Below are 17,228 nucleotides of genomic sequence, written 5' to 3'. Positions count from 1 at the left end.
GGCTCCTACCCTGGGGGTCTTTAAGAGGAGGCTGGATAGACACCTTGCTGGGGTCATTTGACCCCAGTACTCTTTCCTGCCCATGGCAGGGGGTCGGACTCAATGATCTGCTCAGGTCCCTTCCGACCCTACTAACTATGAAACTAATTCTTGACTGGAAAAAGAAAGCTGTCTAGGTGGCCTAATACAGCTGACAAGAGCTCTTCCCCCACCCCCACCCCCCCTTTTTTTTTTAAAGATTACCAAGCAAATGATTCATCTTGAATGCTTCAGCTAGCCATTTTCGTGCTGGAAGAATGCTTTGCTTTTAGAGCTGCATTCCTCTTTCCATGCATCCTTCCCCCGCAGCCACCTTTGTAGGTTAAACTACCACTGTCATCCACTGTTTTTAAGTAGAATGGATTAAGTCTCACTGTTAAATCTGAAATGGAGCCAGGCAGGCACCTTCAACTTCACAATGCCTGAAAACCCATTAGTATTAAAAATGAACAACAGACCTTATAAAGTGCAGTAATCTTAATGGATTTTGTTCTCCTGGTGCTGTGTTCTCCAGACAAATCTTTTTGCTTACCTCAGATATTATAAAACAGACTTTTATAGTTAATAGAGATTTTTTTCCTCTGGTATATTGAGAAGCTCAAAAAGACTCAGTCTCTGATTTTTAGTGGAAAAAATGGAATAAAGGGGCTGGAGTAGGTTTACTTTCCTGCCAAGAATAATAAGGATGGAAAAAGTTACTGGGGAAAGTAACTGTAGGCTGCAGTTAAAGAAATGTATATATGCTTCTGGAAGGTGCCTCCTAGACCACTAGAAAAATCAGAAAGGAGAAATTAGGATCGTGCAAAAAAGGTAGGTGTCCTGGGGCTGGAGGGCCTCATTTGTGTTTCTAGCTGTTCTGTAAAACAAGACAGATTTTTGCACTTTGTTGGATTTTGTGCCGACTCTAGAGACTGGAGGCCAACTTTCTTTGTTTTTAATGCTTGTACTGTATTTTGTTCATTTGGTGAAACAGAACCCACATCTCCCTAAGCATTCCCATGCAATATTTCATGGTGGGGTTTGCTTCCCAGCTGCAGTCTCTCTCTTCTCTGGCACATTCTGTCAACTGTGGTGCATTCCTCTGGCTCCTTGAATGCATTTCCCCGTGGAGCTTTAGATGAAACGGAAAAGAGCATTTGTCTGTCTGGCCTTTTTGCAAGGCTTCTTATGTATGGTGGTAGTGGGAAGGCAAGTAAGGAAAAATGTTAACATGTTACAGACTCGCCTGTTAAAATATTTCCATCTTGCAAAACAAAAGTGCAAGATCACTCAGTCCCTTTTGGGCAGGAGTTGTTGTTTGGCATTTGTAGTTTACCATCTTTTTTGCTTCCTGTTAAACTAGTACTGGTCTCAGCTCTTCTGCCCACATCTGTTAATATAAACCAGCTCCCCTATGAGATTGCTACTGGGATTAGAAAAGATTTTTTACTACATTATTTGTGAATCATGTGTTTAACTTGGCTCTGGGTTAAGCACTAGAAGGAAGGTCAGTGTGGTACCATGGTGGCTATTAATCCGGAGAGGCATTCTGCCAAGGCAGAATAAGAACATGGAGGTATAAAAGCTCCTCTTCTTTCACGGTTTTGGCTTCAGAGCCTTGCTTAGGGCTCTTGCCACATCTCTCCAGAAGTTGCTCTTTCCAGAGAGGTGGTTGTAGGAAGCAAGTTCTCAAGGCCAGTTTGCTCTCGTATTCTTTGTCTGTCACTGACTTAGTACAGAATTGCCGAGCTGGGACGCAGCAGCTGGCCCTTTCTCACTCTGCAGAGTTCAATGCTGGTTACTGAGAGTGAAAGATTAGTAGTACAGCTCAGGTGACTGGGAGACGAGCAGTAGACTCAGCTCTCCAAGGTCTTCAGATCTTCCCTCCCAAAACTTTCAGGCAGGTTTCTATCTCTCAAGACTGTAAAATGATCCATTTGAAAATTCAGCATCTTAAAGGATGCTCAGTACTTTTTCTGATAGCTGTTAAATTTTTGTACCTTTCTGTAATTCTTTACTTCCTTCCTGATTGGAAGTTAGAATCAGAAGAGCCTGGTTATTTATAGTCTGTATATATAGTATGCTGAATTGTATTTCCTTCCGATATAATACAGACCATTTGTAACTAAGACATGCTTAATGAAGTGGATCCCCACTAAGACAATACATAACAGTTCTTGAATGTGTAACAGTCCACACTGTCAGACATAGTTTAGCCATAACCATGTTAACAGTGATTTCACAACCCAAAAAAGTGGTGGAATCTCCGTCCTTGGAAGTTTTTTGAGAGCAGGTTATGCAAACTCCTTGGCTGGGATGGCTTAGTTATGGATGACCCTGCCTTGAGTGTGAGGACAGTCTATTAGCCATCTGTGCTCTGGACCCATGTGCCTGAACAGACGAGCACTTGTAGTTTGGTTGACAAAAGTGCCAAGCACTGGTTGTGAAGGGCTAATTGCAGCAATTTTAAAATCTCATACAACAACTGACCTATTTCTCTCCTTAATCTCAACTGTAATGCAGAGGCTGCTGGAAAATAAATGTGTGCTATTGATAGATGCTACTTATAAATGAAAATCTGCTCTTCCAGAAGCTGTCTGTTTTAGAAAACATACCCTTTTAGTTAGGCCTAAGCCATCTAGGTTTGTCTTTTGGAGCATGAGACACCTAGAACAGGTCTCTCTTGTTTTTTCAACTTCCTCTGAAATCTTTCCTGGAGCCTCGGGAAACGTGTTAAAGGTGCAGACCCTTTGCTGTTGGACCACACTAGGTGGCATTGTGCTCCTCTATTGAAATGTTTTATAACTTTCAGAAACAGAGTACAAATCTACCACCCAGTAAGAGAAGCTGGTTTTTTCAGTTAAGTCGCCTGGTCCCAAGGAAGAGATGTTGCTTTTTTGCATTTGTTCACCTGCTCCATTGATTAATGGGCCTTTTACTGTGGCAGTAATTAAGCAACTCATTGCTTTTTGTGGGAGCCCCTTGTAAAATTAGCATCCACTTACAGCATAGAAATTGGTTCAACTTCTACTTGAAGGCTAAGATTACTAAGCAACTGATTTTTTTGTGCTGGTCTGCTGACTTACTGTTTAGAATAAATTTAACATACTGTTTTTTCTTTCTGTTTTCCACTCCCATTTTTAGTAGAATGAGCTGTCATTGCTGGAGGAGGGGCTAACTAGCTACTGCAGAGGATTTAAATAGAAAAGAGATTTGTGACTCAGGTTCTTTGATATCAAATGTCCTACATAGCCTCCTCGATTGGCTGATTCCTTGTAAAAGGTTTGTGTCTGGATGATGGATGACACTGGAAATGATACCAGAGCATTGTCTAACAATGTTATTCAGATGCTTTAGGATACAGCTATATAACACAAGGCAGCATCATGCAGAGAGACCCTGAGCTAGTTCTGCAGCAACTTGCTTCAGAATAGGGCTCAGTCTGGCCATGTTCACATAGCATTCTACTTTGGGGTTAACAAGCTCTATTTTTTCATGTATGCTTTGTGCCACATTTAATTTTTAGGGCAGAGAGTCAGTGTACCATATGGGGACTGGCTTATAATAATGTTCATTGATCACTACTGTGGGTTGCTGACCATGACTCCTTTACTGCACCTACTACATTTGAGATCATGCTGTGTGCAATGGTCAGTCTATTTTAAGAGATGATGAGTCTGCTCTGAGCAGATGGTGGACCAGCCAACATATATTTAGATGTTAAGACTGCAAGATTTCTCAAAGCATAAAAACAGTAACCAGTAGGGGAGCCAGAATCTGGGTGTACATGTAGAGCTGTATGTGTTCCCCCTTTTTCATTTTAAAGGAATATGAGTAATGGGTTACGTCTCATTTTTGACACCTCTGTTTCAGTGATGGTACTGAGACCTTTCTGTCTCCTTCCGTAATTTAGGTTCACGGTGATGGTGCTTTCTCTGGTCAAGGGATTGTTCCTGAAACGTTGACGCTCTCTAATCTCCCACATTTCAGAGTTGGTGGAAGCATCCATCTGATTGTTAACAACCAGCTGGGATACACCACTCCTCCAGAACGAGGGAGATCATCACTGTACTGTAGTGACATTGGTATGTGTGACAGGTGCAAGATGCAAGCTGTTTTGTAGCCTATGCAAAAATAACTATAAACTCTGTATGTTCTTCTTTGGGGTCTCTACAGTTAATGTTCACACATCCTGTGGAATCATCTATGCTTAGGATGAGTTAAGCAAAATATATGTGCATTTTGAGAATACAGTAGAACATGCGTAGCAAATTTGTGGATGATAGGTTGGTTGGAGTTGCAGACACTTTGGAGGACAGGATTAGGATCCAGAATCATCTTGATAAACTGGAACAATGGTTGGGAATCAAGAAGATGAAATTCAACAAGGCCAAGTGCAAAATCCTGCACTTGGGATGGAATAAGTTCATGCCCAAATACAGATTGGGTAATGACTGACTAAGCTGTAGTACTGCAGAATAAAGATCTGGTGGGTACAGTGGGCCAGAAGCAGAATATGACCCAACAGTGTGCTCTTGTTTGCAAAAAACTGAACAGCATACTGCAATGTAGCAACAGAAGTGTCACCTGCAAATCAAGTGAAGTGATTCTTCCGCTCTGTTTGCTGGAAGTATTGAACACACTTTGCAGTACTGTGTCCAGTTCTGAAGGATGTGAACAGACTGGAAAGTGTCCAGCACAGCACAACAAAAATGATTACAGCAGCAACATAGGAACACAGCTGGGTGCCTGGGGCACAGGGACAGTGGCAACTTTGGTTGACTGTGTGATCACAGTTGTCATTGCTCAGCCACCTGCAGCAGCCACTTTTTTTTTGGAGGTGGAGGGGCAAAGGTGCTTGGCCTGTCCTGGTTATACTGCTGAATTGTGATCTGGGATGTAAGATTTATGAGGAAAGTGTGAAAGAACTAGAATTATTTAGTGTGGAGAAGAGAAAACTGAGGGCACTGAGGTCGGATTTGATAACAGTCTTTAAATACCTGAAGGGTCATTACGGAGATGATAGGCTAATGTGGCCATAGGGTACAGGACTAGAAGCAATGGCCTCAAGCTTCAGCATAGGAAATGTATGTTGGAGATTAGGAGAAACTTCCTGACTATCAGGGTGGTCAAGCATTGGAACAGGCTACCTAGAGAAATTGTGAAATCTCCATCCTTGGAAGTTTTCAAGAGCAGGTTGGACAGACACTTGGCTGGGCTGGTTTAGTTCTGGATGATTTTGCCTTGAGCAAGGGCCTGGACTTGGTGAGTTTATGAGGTTCCTTCTAGCCCCTTTCCTATGAGGTTAAAAAGCAAAAAACTTAATGCAAAGAAATGTTCACCCACTCAAAAATGTAATAAAAAAGTAAAATTCTCTACTATTTTTACAGAATGCCATAGAACCCACATTATATGCTATGGCATTCTGTAAAATATATTACTATGAAGTTTTCATCAGTAGTGAAGATTTTTTTTTTTTATTATAATCAACACGCATTTAAAGTATGTCTTGTGATTCAATATACTAAGCGCTCTTTTCAATTTACTGAATATCAGTGTTCAGTATGGCTCTTCCAGGCTTTCTGTTAGCAAAGTCCTACTGTATCATTGGTGATGTATAGGGGGTGCATGTGCACCCCCTGAGCATGGCAGCGTACCCTCTACGGAAAGGACGCTCACCACTTGCCACCACCCCCCTCCCCTGCCGACAGCACCAGCAGCATCTGCAGGAGCTCCCTGTTTACCGCTGCCATGCTCCCGCTGCCGCCAGTGCCGCCATGCCCCCCAAGCCGTCATTCACGTACTGTATCACTTCACTATACCTCTGCTATGATCATAGTATAGCTGGTGGCCTTCTATATGAGTTGTAAGGTCAGTTTTGCCACAGAGTAAAGTAAATGAAGGGCCTTGTCTCAAAGTGACCTTCATTAACCATTCATAAGTTTGGCTTGAATAGTTAAGTCATGCACACTCCATTCATTCATTCCTATGTATGCCTGTACCCATATTGCCCCCATAACTAAGCAAATGTAGGTGTGTGTCTTGGCCATTTTACATTAAGTGTTTCTGTTTTACTGCTTCATCAAATCAGATGTTGGTGGATACAGGAACACTGATGGAAAAGTAAGCTGTTCTATTTCTCCGCATTGCTTTTGTATCTTATATTCCTAGATTTCCCTTGTTGCTGAGGTTACCCACCTAGGTTAAGAGAAAGTGGTCAGATCAGAAAACAAGGCTTGCTTTCCTATGATTGCAAAGGGTGGAGAGGGTTGGATGTTGTCCTGAGTGTGACTTATCCTCCTATATTTTGACTCCTGGTGCAGGTAAGATAATTGGGTGTGCTATTATCCATGTGAATGCGGATGATCCTGAAGAAGTCATCCGAGCCACACGACTAGCTGTCGAATACCAGCGCAACTTCCGGCAGGATGTGATTGTTGACTTGCTGTGTTACAGACAGTGGGGTCACAATGAACTCGACGAGCCATTCTTCACGAATCCCGGCATGTACAAAATCATTAGGTAGGGTAAATACTTCTAATATGAAGAACAGGACCAAAGTGCGACTTGTGTCTGCACAAGCCCCACATAACACTCTTCTTCACTTTCATATTATAACAGAACCCTCTGGCTGAAATATAATCTAAGCCCTTGATCTCTCTCATTCTGTCTTGCTATTCACAATAGAGTTCACAGCAGAAGTGTCAATAGACACGTAGACGTGTCACTAGACATGCCAGTAGACATCGCTGTGCTGTCTTCAGCATACTTTCAAGAGAACTTGCATCCTAAAGAGAAACTAGGTGTTACCAGGGAAGGCATCCCTAGTTTGTTAGTTGATGCCCCTTTGAAGAACAAGCTCACATGTTACTTGTATTTTGAACCCGTACATAGTGGGTCTTCACCTGTGAGGAAAAGGCAAATCAGCTTCTGGGTTCAGGGTATGAACTCCTGGGTAGGAAGGGTTGGCAGAGCAGGACCAATGACTTCTGGTGGAGTTGCACATAGAAGGCCTGCCCAAGATGGCTGTCTACTTAGCTTGATCCTTAACTTTTGTATGAGTGTTAATACTAATCTCAATTTTAGCTCCAAAAGCAGCATTTCATCCATGGATTGTCGTAGTTGATATGGAGGGTACAGTGAAATGGGTATAGAGCTCATTAGAAGCTCACTGCAAGCTCATTATTTTTAGAAGATGAGCCTAATAGTATCAGGACTCACCTAACTGGGTCTATTTTTGCCCAGTAATTGCCCATTAAAGAAACCTTTCCAGTACAGTGACAATATATCAAGTTGTGTTCTGGAGAATTTCTGACGGACTTGGAATGACAGAAACAGAAACTCCATTAGACAGCATGTATAATTCTGCCTTATACCGACAAGGTTATGTTTCCTCATTACTTTTAACTGTGGGATTTGATTTTTTTTCCCTGACAGATCTCGTAAGAGCATCCCAGATACATATGCAGAGCAGCTAGTAGCTGGTGGACTCATGACTGAGGACGAAGTATCAGAGATAAAAACATCATACTACTCCAAACTGAACGACCATCTTGCCAAGATGATGTTATATAATCCTCCTCCCATCAACCTGCAGGCGCACTGGAGTGGCATGGTGGAACCCACCGCTAGGATCACCACGTGGGACACAGGTATGCCTGTATCACTCCTGCAGTTCATTGGAATCAAGTCCGTGGAGGTTCCTGAAGAGCTCCAAATGCACAGCCACCTTCTGAAGACATATGTGCAGGTATGTAGGATTTACTGATGCTCTGATTTAATCCCATTACTCAGGCAGGAGGCCTGTTACAGAAATGTAACACAGAAAGTGATGGTGTTAAAAAAAGAACATAATCCTCTTGAGAAAAATAATGCTCTATTGTTGAGGCTGGGATCTGATTGGTATTTTTACTTTTTTTTATTATTATTATTTTTTACTGAAGCCAAAAACATCAACTCCAGTATGGAAACATTAACTCAAGTGAATATCAAAACAGGTGTGGAAACAACTTTCAGAGAAGCATTAGACACACTGTCAAGATGCTCAGGAAAGCTAGATTATGTTTTATCAATCTGAAAGAGATGTGCATTTGATTCTAATGACAACAAGACCAAGGAAACAATATCTTTTGATTATTTTTTGCCCAGTTTGCTGTGATTGTGTTTATGTAATCGATGATATTGCAAATCAATGCAGATTCCAATAAAGGTTATATTGTTTTTGCTTCAATCTTAAAATGAATAATATATCTCTAGGCCCCTAGCATATTATCAAGCTTCTAGTTCGTTTCTACCTGGAGTAAAATGTGTATTGTATTACATATGATGATGCACTATGCCATCTGCACCCCTCTTTTCAAAATCCTAGCTCTGCCAATGGATGCTGCCTATGGTCTGCAGCTCTCTCCATCTACAGGATACTCAAATTCTGGCATCTTTCACCAGCATTAACTAGATGGAGAAAAGAATAAGATGTTAAAAGCAGAGCCCCTACTCTAAATAGTTCAAGATCCAAGGTTTTCACACCCTGTAATTGGATTCATGAGTCATTGTTCATCTGAATGAACAGAAGTCCCCTTGCATGCAGAGTGCTTTTTACAGGCTAAGTGCTTATGGTGAATAACGACTTAGAGTAGTCGTGTTGCTCTATGTGGGGTTTTTTGTAGCTACACAGATTGATCAGTGGCATATGATATGCAGACAGGAATGATAATCCATTATTTTTACTTCTCGTTAATGGACAGGCGAGAAAACAGAAAGTGGAGGAGGGAACAAAATTGGACTGGGCTACAGCTGAAGCATTAGCTTTTGGAGCCCTGCTCAGCCAAGGTAAGAAACAACCAGACAGCAGAGAATAGAAAACATTGTTGCCCTATGAGTTTTGTGTACATCTTGTGAATAGCTGCAAGAATTATTACCAGCTATAAAACCTGACATTTCAGCTGCTTTATTACCTTAAAAATGCAGTTATGAGTCCTGACTCTCTTGGGTCACCTTTGATTATAAATTAGTTCCCAAAGTGACCCAAAGGATTAAGGCCTTAATTCAGGAAGATAAAACAACTGCAGGTTTGAAGCTAAGCACATGAACTGTCATATCAATTGATTCCAGGGAACAACCCATATGCATATTCTGAAAAAAAATACTCCTGTGGTTGACTAATAGATTTTTCTCCACTCTGACCTGGTCTACAGTTTGCATTACACATGTATTTTGTGTTTTGTTTCTGATGTCTTGGTTGCTTATTACTAGTATCACAAAATAACTAAGCAGTTGCTACAAATGGAAGTCTTTGCTCAAAAGGGTCCAATGCTAGGATAGAAGGGTGATATCTTGTGTTCAGTTGGTCTCATCTTCGTTAGCTTCAGTGTGTTAGTAATAGTGGTGACCATTTTGGTGCCTGTTCCAAAGAACTTAGGTTCTAGCATAGATACAAGACAAAAGTGGTTCACACAGATCAGTCTGGCTACATATTTATACTAAAGCTGTTACCCATCACAGCAGCACTGGAGTGTACAATCTGAACCAGGGGCAATATTGAAAGTCTTCATGGGTGAAGTGTGTTTGAAGGAGGGGAACAAGATCAAGTCTGTGAGAGCTAATAGTGTTTGGAGCAAGTGTACAAAGTGAAGTGGGGGAGTACAAAAATGAGTGGTAGAAAGCATCCTGGAGAAGCAGTTGGGACCAAGGCATGGGAAGTGTTGGGAGGATATTGGCTAAAGAGTGCAAATATGGGTAAGTAAAGTGGGGTGAATAGATCCAGGGTCTTTCAACAAATAAGCTTTAATTTGATGTGGTCAGGAGAGCTTTGAAGAGAGGAGCGATATTGTGGAGGGTAGGGAGCTATTGTCCCTTATGCTGTCTCCTTTTGCAGCTTGAATTCTTTAATCATACTTTGTTCCTTGCTTGATAAGGGTTTAATATCCGATTAAGTGGACAGGATGTCGGCAGGGGAACATTCAGCCAACGGCATGCAATATTGGTTTGCCAAGAGACGGACGACACTTACATCCCTCTGAACCACATGTCCCCAGACCAGAAGGGCTTCCTAGAGGTAAGCTGCACATTTGACAGAGCAGACTTCATATGGTATTAAGAGTAGGTACTTTCTGCTTGAGAAGCAGCTTTGATCTGCTCACTGGGGTGCTAGTTGAGAAGAATAGACCAGATGTTTGTGGTCTAGACCTAATCTTCGTCTCTGTGCAGCTAGCTCCTGAGGAGCACTTTCAGGCTTGCTTCTCTTGTTCACTTGAGAGAGAGAAACAAATGGAGCACTGCTGTGGCACATGTCCATGTCCCAAGCAGAGCAGGCACCAAGAGTCCTCTTTGCCAGCTAGTACTGAGGCATCACATGAAAGATAGGGGTGGCTGGACCTTCTCCATGCTTCATGTTGGGCACGATGGAGACATGACAACTTCTGGGGCACAGGCACAGCTTCAACAGATGCTGCTGACCAAAGGAATTGGATCATTCATGCATGGGGCACCTGTGTGTCAAGAGTGGGATTCACATCTTGTTTCTGGAAGAATACTCACCCAGGTTTCCAGCGCTCCAAACCTTTTCCCTAATTAAAGGGTCTGGGCTTGTGTATAACAAGTGGTTGACCACTAGAGTCAGCCTGGGGTAAAAGGAATCATGGCCTGACTTGCAGATGAGCAGCATTACACCATTACCAATGGTAATGCTGATGGGAGATAGCTATACATCTTCAGCTGTAGTGCATTATCTTTTAACTTCCATTTAAAATGGTTTAGAAGTTTTTTCTTGGTGGGAGATCAGCTCTGGATGGGTAGATGAAGTCATAAAGGGGCCACCTAAAGAAACTTTTTATTGATTTCAAATAATTGCATTTGACTCCATAAAGCAGATCCTTTTTGTCTTTTTCTATCCCTGTTACTGCTTCCAAACTATTTCTCTGTGTTAGGTGAGCAACAGCCCCCTGTCCGAAGAAGCAGTGCTTGGTTTTGAATATGGAATGAGTATTGAGAGTCCCAAATTATTGCCAATTTGGGAGGCTCAGTTTGGCGATTTCTTCAATGGGGCCCAGATAATATTTGACACTTTCATTTCTGGAGGTGAGTGGAGAAAGGGGTAGATTATTCGGAGTTATTGCCATTGGTGGGTTTACAAATACTCCTTTGAACTAAGACAGTATGCACAAGGCAAGCAGTTCTTCCCTGTCATGGGTGCAAGAAGTCTACCTACATAGAGAACCTCTCTCATCCCCCCACAAACAAGTGTCTGTGAAAGGTCTATTCAAAATTGAAAGCAGAAAAATCACTGCAAGCAGAGCAAGGATGACTTAATCCACAATAATATCACAGTTTCAAATATTGGTCATAAAACCAAATTGAATTTGCAAGTGGAGTCAGACCTCAGTTTGTTTGACAGCAGAATTCTTTTTCAGTGGTGTGTTGGGATAATAGAATTTGCATATAATTTGAGATGGCATTTCATTGAGGAAGTTCCCAGGAAATGGGCTTAACCTAATTATGGTGAATGGTAAGACAGGACTGAAGTACCGGATGGTATTAGCATACATTTCACCAAGGCCAAGTGATTAAGTTGACATACTAGATATTAAAAAGCTCGCTTTCCTAGCAGTTTGGTACAGAAATTGCTGTATAAGAATTCAGAAGAGGACAAACAGTGAATTACTTCCAGTCAGAGAGTTTTAAGTTTACATCTACTTAATATTATTTTTTTTCTTTTTAAGAGACTTTTGCTAGGGGCACCTACCTAATCAGGGTGAGAGATTGATCAAATATAAGTGGAGTCAGGGTTTACAGTTGCAGCAACAAATTACACCAATTTTAGGTTTTTAAGTGGAGAAGAGGGAGCTGGTATAAGTGCTGGAGACTGAATTCTCCTTAGAGCCTGATTTATATATGAAGTGTCCCCTGGAAAAACTCATGTTACTGCCAATTTGGGACACTTCAGATGATCAAATTTGTGCCATAACAAACTGTAAAATTGACCAATTAACTCCCACATTAAAGCTCATGATATTAATTGCATGGTGATTTTAGTCTCCTGATAGATTACTTTAAAAAAAGCCTTCTGAGAGATGATTTTTACAGTCTTAATGCAAGGTAACAAGTCCGTTTGGGGTTTTATGTCCAACATAAATCTCTCCTTATCTTCCTTGTTTAGGTGAAGCCAAGTGGCTCCTGCAGAGTGGAATTGTCATTCTTCTTCCCCATGGCTATGATGGCGCAGGCCCTGAACACTCATCCTGTCGATTGGAGCGCTTCTTGCAGGTAGATCAATGCACCTGTCTATCTCATGTTATTGAGGCTTGTCAATGGCAAATGCTTTGGAGAGAAGCTGTCGCAGGTTGCTGCATGCCTATAGCACTTGTCAGTGGAAAGGTTGGAAAGTCTAATTAGGATCCTTCAGTTAAGATAGGATCTGTAAAAAAGAAATGGTGTGTATGAGTAAGGGAGAAAGGTTGAGCTTAGGGGTTCAGGTGGAAACCTGGAGTCAGTAGTTTCATTGTAGAGTTTGACACAAGCTTAGGCAAGGCCCAAAATAGATTAGTCAGTGGAGATTAAGTTGCTCTTTTACAGCTTCATGCCTCATTTTTCCAGTGTGATCCTGGGCAGACCAAATTCTCATGAAGATCCTAGGACTAAAAGCTTGCATAAGAAAGACACGACCTTTAATTTGTAAGGGGTGAGGTTAGTTGCATTATAAGCCAAACCTATAAACAAGTTATGTACTTAACTTATAGATTTCATAGATGTTACGGCTGGAAGGGACCTCACAAGATCATCGGGTCCAGCCCCCTGCCCAAAGGGCAGGAAGTCAGCTGGGGTCAGACTCCTCTTTCTCCAAACAACTCTGTGATATCTTTACAAACTACCACTGAATGATGGTAGCATATGGGTCCAGGCTCAGATAGAGACTTTGTTTTAAAGCTCGTTTCTGCTACAGAGGGATAGGAATGGTTGCAGAACCTGTTAAGCTTGTAATGCAAATCGGGTGCTAGCAGGATTCTATAATACTGTAGAGCGAAAGCCACATCGCTCCTTCCCTGTTTGCCTTTCCCTCTAAGTCATGCAGGACCTTTTGGCACATGTTGGAACACTTACCTCTTTCCCTTTTCAGACATTAGTGTGAGTACCACAGTCCTCCTTTGCTGGGTCTTGCATGCTTGGTTTGTGGCTTGATGAGGTATTATTGTGTTCCCTTTTTCACAGATGTGTGACAGCTCAGAGGAGGGAGTTGATGGTGATAATGTGAATATGTCAGTGGTGCATCCAACCACCCCAGCACAATATTTCCATTTACTCCGAAGGCAGATGATTCGAAACTTCCGGAAACCGCTAATCATTGCCTCTCCCAAAATGCTTCTCAGGCTCCCGGTAAGGCAAACCTCTCTTCCATGGTTGCTCTTTCTTTTTCTCTCTAAGGTCTAATCAAAATGGCAAACTACATGGACTTGACTGAAGAGATGGTTTTGAACCAGTGAGGTTCTATTGGTACAACTTTGTGCCTGGACACTCGGGACATGTTGGTGCTGTGTGAGACAGCATGCATCTGAATCTGCTGATCGCTGAAAATATGCCAGATAGCCATCTCTTGGTCCCTGCCAGGGCATTCCCACTGCTGCTCTGTGGTTTTCAGGTTCATTTTTGCTCATGAGAACAGCAGTGGGTACAGCAAGTGCCTCTCTATAACAGCAACTTCATGACATTTTTCCAGAATTCAGCATGCATGGGGCAGGGAGTGTTTTCAGGGCCGTGTAGATTTTTCAAGTCTTAAGTCAATTAAACCCTGGCTTGTATCTTGCACCGGTAAATTTTACCAGTACAAGCCAAACCACTATAACACTTAAATTTCCCACACAGGTTTTTTAAAAAGGAGCTACAACAGCATCTAATTTGACTGTGTCCTCTTAATCCGACCTGTGTGAAATACAAACAGCAGACATTTAAAACTGCACTGCTCAATTTTGCTTCCTGATCTTTTTGCATTAACAAAACAACCTGCTGTGTTTTGAGGATCACAACACTGCCCCAGAATACATCAGTCCTACTAGCTTTTGCCCTCTGTGGAGGGAGAGAGAATCCTGGAAACGAACAAACAAACCAAAAAACCCCTCCCTAGGTAATTTTTCACAGTGGTATAATTTTCTTCTTTAAATCTGGTAGCTAAAATTAGCATGCCAGAATTGATCTAATGATGATCAGTATCAGCTGTTCAGCAGTTTTATTGTAGCCATTGTTAACAATGAACATTGTTAGCAAAGAAAGTCACTTGCTGTGGGTGGCTGATAACTTTTTGATTTATACCCAGTGGCATATGACTTTTTGTGGATATTTTTCAGGCTGATGTTTCACTTACTGCTTACTTAACTGTAACTTGCTTTTTACACCTTTCAGGTTTGTAAACCACAAGTTAAATATCTTGTTTTCTCCCTGGGCTTAGGCTGCTGTGTCAGGTCTTCACGAATTGGCTCCAGGGACAACGTTCCGGCCAGTCATTGGTGATTCATCAGTTGACCCCAAAAGGTAATTTAATTCTTGTTTCTCATATTAACATTCCAAAGACTTATCTGCATAATTGTCACTAAAGCAAGTTCATACTTGGAAATTTATGCCTGATAATTTCCTGAGGAGAGAGAATGAAGAAGCAGAATGAATACCCCTGTAAATAAGAGAAGGATGTGAAGGAGATTTCCATAAATGCAAACTTAGTGTGATTTATTGTGCAGTCCTTGGGGAATTTTACACTGAAAACAAGCACACAATTTAGCACAGCTGGCAGCTCGTAGAGAAGGCTCAGGAATAAAACACTAGAAAGGTTTTGGGTATAGCAGTTCAGGTTTGAGGTTTGTTAACAGAGCTGAGTTTGGGAATGGCGTATCTTGCTTCTCTCTGTAATACGCTGGACACTGATCAGTTCTGCAGATCCAGGGTTTCTAAAGGGGGTGCATCTGCACTGCTGTACCCCTTCCACTTCCCCCCCCAGATTAGTCTCTGGTTCTGCTCATTTATAAAAAGCAGGTGCTCTCTCCTTTTCCCTTGACTTTTTATGAGGAAGCACAATTATTTTTGTAGCCTTTGTTTTTGCATGTTTGAGATGCTGAAGTAAAGAGTGTAGGGATGAGGACCGTGGCTGAAGCAGGAGTTCGTATTTTAATAGTGTGTTGTGCATGTGTCTCTTCCCCTCCCTGCTTCAGCAATAGCAAAATTACTCACTAACTTCTGTCTGAGGTATTTGTCGCCCCCATCAGTGTGGTATCCTGTTGCCTCAATATCTTTCACAACATTTGTGTAGCAGAAGAATGCTGTTCTCCCCATGTTACAGATGGGGAATTGAGGCACAGGTTAAGTGATTTATCAAGGATCACATAGGCAACCTGTGGCAGAGACCAGGTCCTCAGAGTCCCAGGATGGCAATCAAACCACTGGATCCATCCTTCTCCCTTTATGTGTCGTTCCCCCCACCCCTCCCAAAACTTGCTTTCATGTTCAGATACTCAGCACTTTGGCCTGAAACAATTCTTAAGAAGAAAGAAAGAATTTCAGGTTTAGTGTATAGTAGTGGCTGCACAGTGTCTCTTTAAGAGGCTGTACCTCAGCTGTTTGCATTTTTCTGTCCCTTAGCGTCACCCAGGTGGTGCTGTGTTCGGGCAAACATTATTATGCCTTGGTGAAACAGAGGGAAGCCCTTGGAGAACAGCAGTGCAGCACTGCCATCATCAGACTTGAAGAGCTGTGCCCTTTCCCTCTGGAAGCTCTCCAGCAAGAAATGAACAGATACAAGAATGCCAAAGGTCAGACAGGTCTTTGCACTTTGCTTGTAGGTTTTCTTAAAGGAGGTGAAATAAACTCATAGCTATCTAGAAGCTCCTCCTTGTTACTCTTGCCTTTTAGTACTAAAATCCTAGAGTGTTTTTCTTCTCGATGAATAGTTTGAATCTGACTGTTTTTCAGACGCACAGGCCTTTATTACATGACCTAAGCGTAGGATTTTAGGGTCTACAAGATGGACACGCAATTTTGAATAAACTTTTCTACACCTCCAACCATATGCTACCAGTTTCTACTCAGTTTATTGAGTTTGACATTATTTGTCTTACGATGTTACCTATAGGCCCCAGCTGAAATTGGAACCCCACTTTGTTAGGTATTGTACAGGCATAGAGTTGGAGACGGTCCTTGTCCTGACTGCCTTTCTGATATTGGGGTTTAATTTCATATGTGCATTTAAATGAAGAGTGAAGATCTGATTTAACTGAGTGGCAGACTCTCTGCTATTTGATACCTTGACAGAGAAAGAAAGAGTCAAGGGAATGTTTTCTGTAATACAAGAAGCTGAAGCTAGAGGAACAAAAAGGGGAGAGAGGGATAGTTTGTTTTTAAATCATACACTTTTACACCCGCCCATGCGTGTTTTCACATCTTGGGGTTTTGTTTTTGTTGGGGGTTTTTTGGGGAGGGGGGTGCAGTTCATTAAAAATATAGCCCTCTGGCTCTAGCAGTCTGTGACATGAAGGTAAATCCAGTCTGGTGAACATAAGCATGTAAGGCAGTGCCCTGGTTAGGGTTGGTGAGACCACTGTAGAAACAATGGGAATATGCAACAAAGAGGATTAGCCAAGGAGATAGGTCATTACTTGGTTTTGGATTCAGTGAGAGAATGTGTAGTGTAGATATACACAGAAAGGTTCTTCTTTTTTACACACCGTGTAGTTAGCTTGTGGAATTAATTTCCACAGGATGTGGTGGAGGCAGATAGCACAGCCAGGTTCAAAAACAGACCAGATAGATTCATGGATGATAGATCTATTAATGGCTGTTGAATAGAATGGTTGGATAAGTTTCTTTCTTCTGGCATCTCTACCCAATAACAGTGGATGCCAGAGAGGGTATTGAACAGGAAAGAGATCACTCTAGAGATATCTGGGTCGGTGTTATCCCTCTGTAGCATCCATTCCTGCCGCTATTAAAGACAGGATACTAGGCTAGAGGTGCTGCCCTGTGGGGTCAGGCCAACTCTCAGGATCTCAATATTGTGCTGTTAGACAGGAGGGTGTGACACAATTGCACATATACAAACACACAAATCAATTAGGTACATACACACACATGCTACCAGCTCAGGCACATACACATCCAAACCAGCCTAGGCACATGCATACCTATCACCAGTTCAAGCACATACACTATACACCCCAGAAGTTAGACACAGATCACTA

General features: G+C 42.0%; 1 protein-coding gene across 1 annotated transcript in view; it reads left to right on the top strand.

Moving 5' to 3' along the window:
• The window catches only part of DHTKD1 (dehydrogenase E1 and transketolase domain containing 1), a 32,766-nt gene that overhangs the window by 11,219 nt on the left and 4,319 nt on the right, over positions 1–17,228 (top strand). Inside the window, exons 5-14 of the mRNA XM_019509564.1 lie at positions 3,932–4,103; positions 6,342–6,540; positions 7,456–7,768; positions 8,763–8,847; positions 9,933–10,072; positions 10,944–11,094; positions 12,173–12,279; positions 13,222–13,386; positions 14,453–14,535; positions 15,634–15,803. Of these exons, the coding sequence (XP_019365109.1) occupies positions 3,932–4,103; positions 6,342–6,540; positions 7,456–7,768; positions 8,763–8,847; positions 9,933–10,072; positions 10,944–11,094; positions 12,173–12,279; positions 13,222–13,386; positions 14,453–14,535; positions 15,634–15,803 (1,585 nt within the window). The remainder of the gene's footprint in view (positions 1–3,931; positions 4,104–6,341; positions 6,541–7,455; positions 7,769–8,762; positions 8,848–9,932; positions 10,073–10,943; positions 11,095–12,172; positions 12,280–13,221; positions 13,387–14,452; positions 14,536–15,633; positions 15,804–17,228) is intronic.

Source organism: Gavialis gangeticus, unplaced genomic scaffold (assembly GCF_001723915.1).
Source record: "Gavialis gangeticus isolate Ggan-Ray unplaced genomic scaffold, GavGan_comp1, whole genome shotgun sequence".
Taxonomy (NCBI): Eukaryota; Metazoa; Chordata; order Crocodylia; family Gavialidae; genus Gavialis; species Gavialis gangeticus.
The sequence above is the reverse complement of the archived record's forward strand: the minus strand, read 5'-3'. Positions and strand labels throughout refer to the sequence as shown.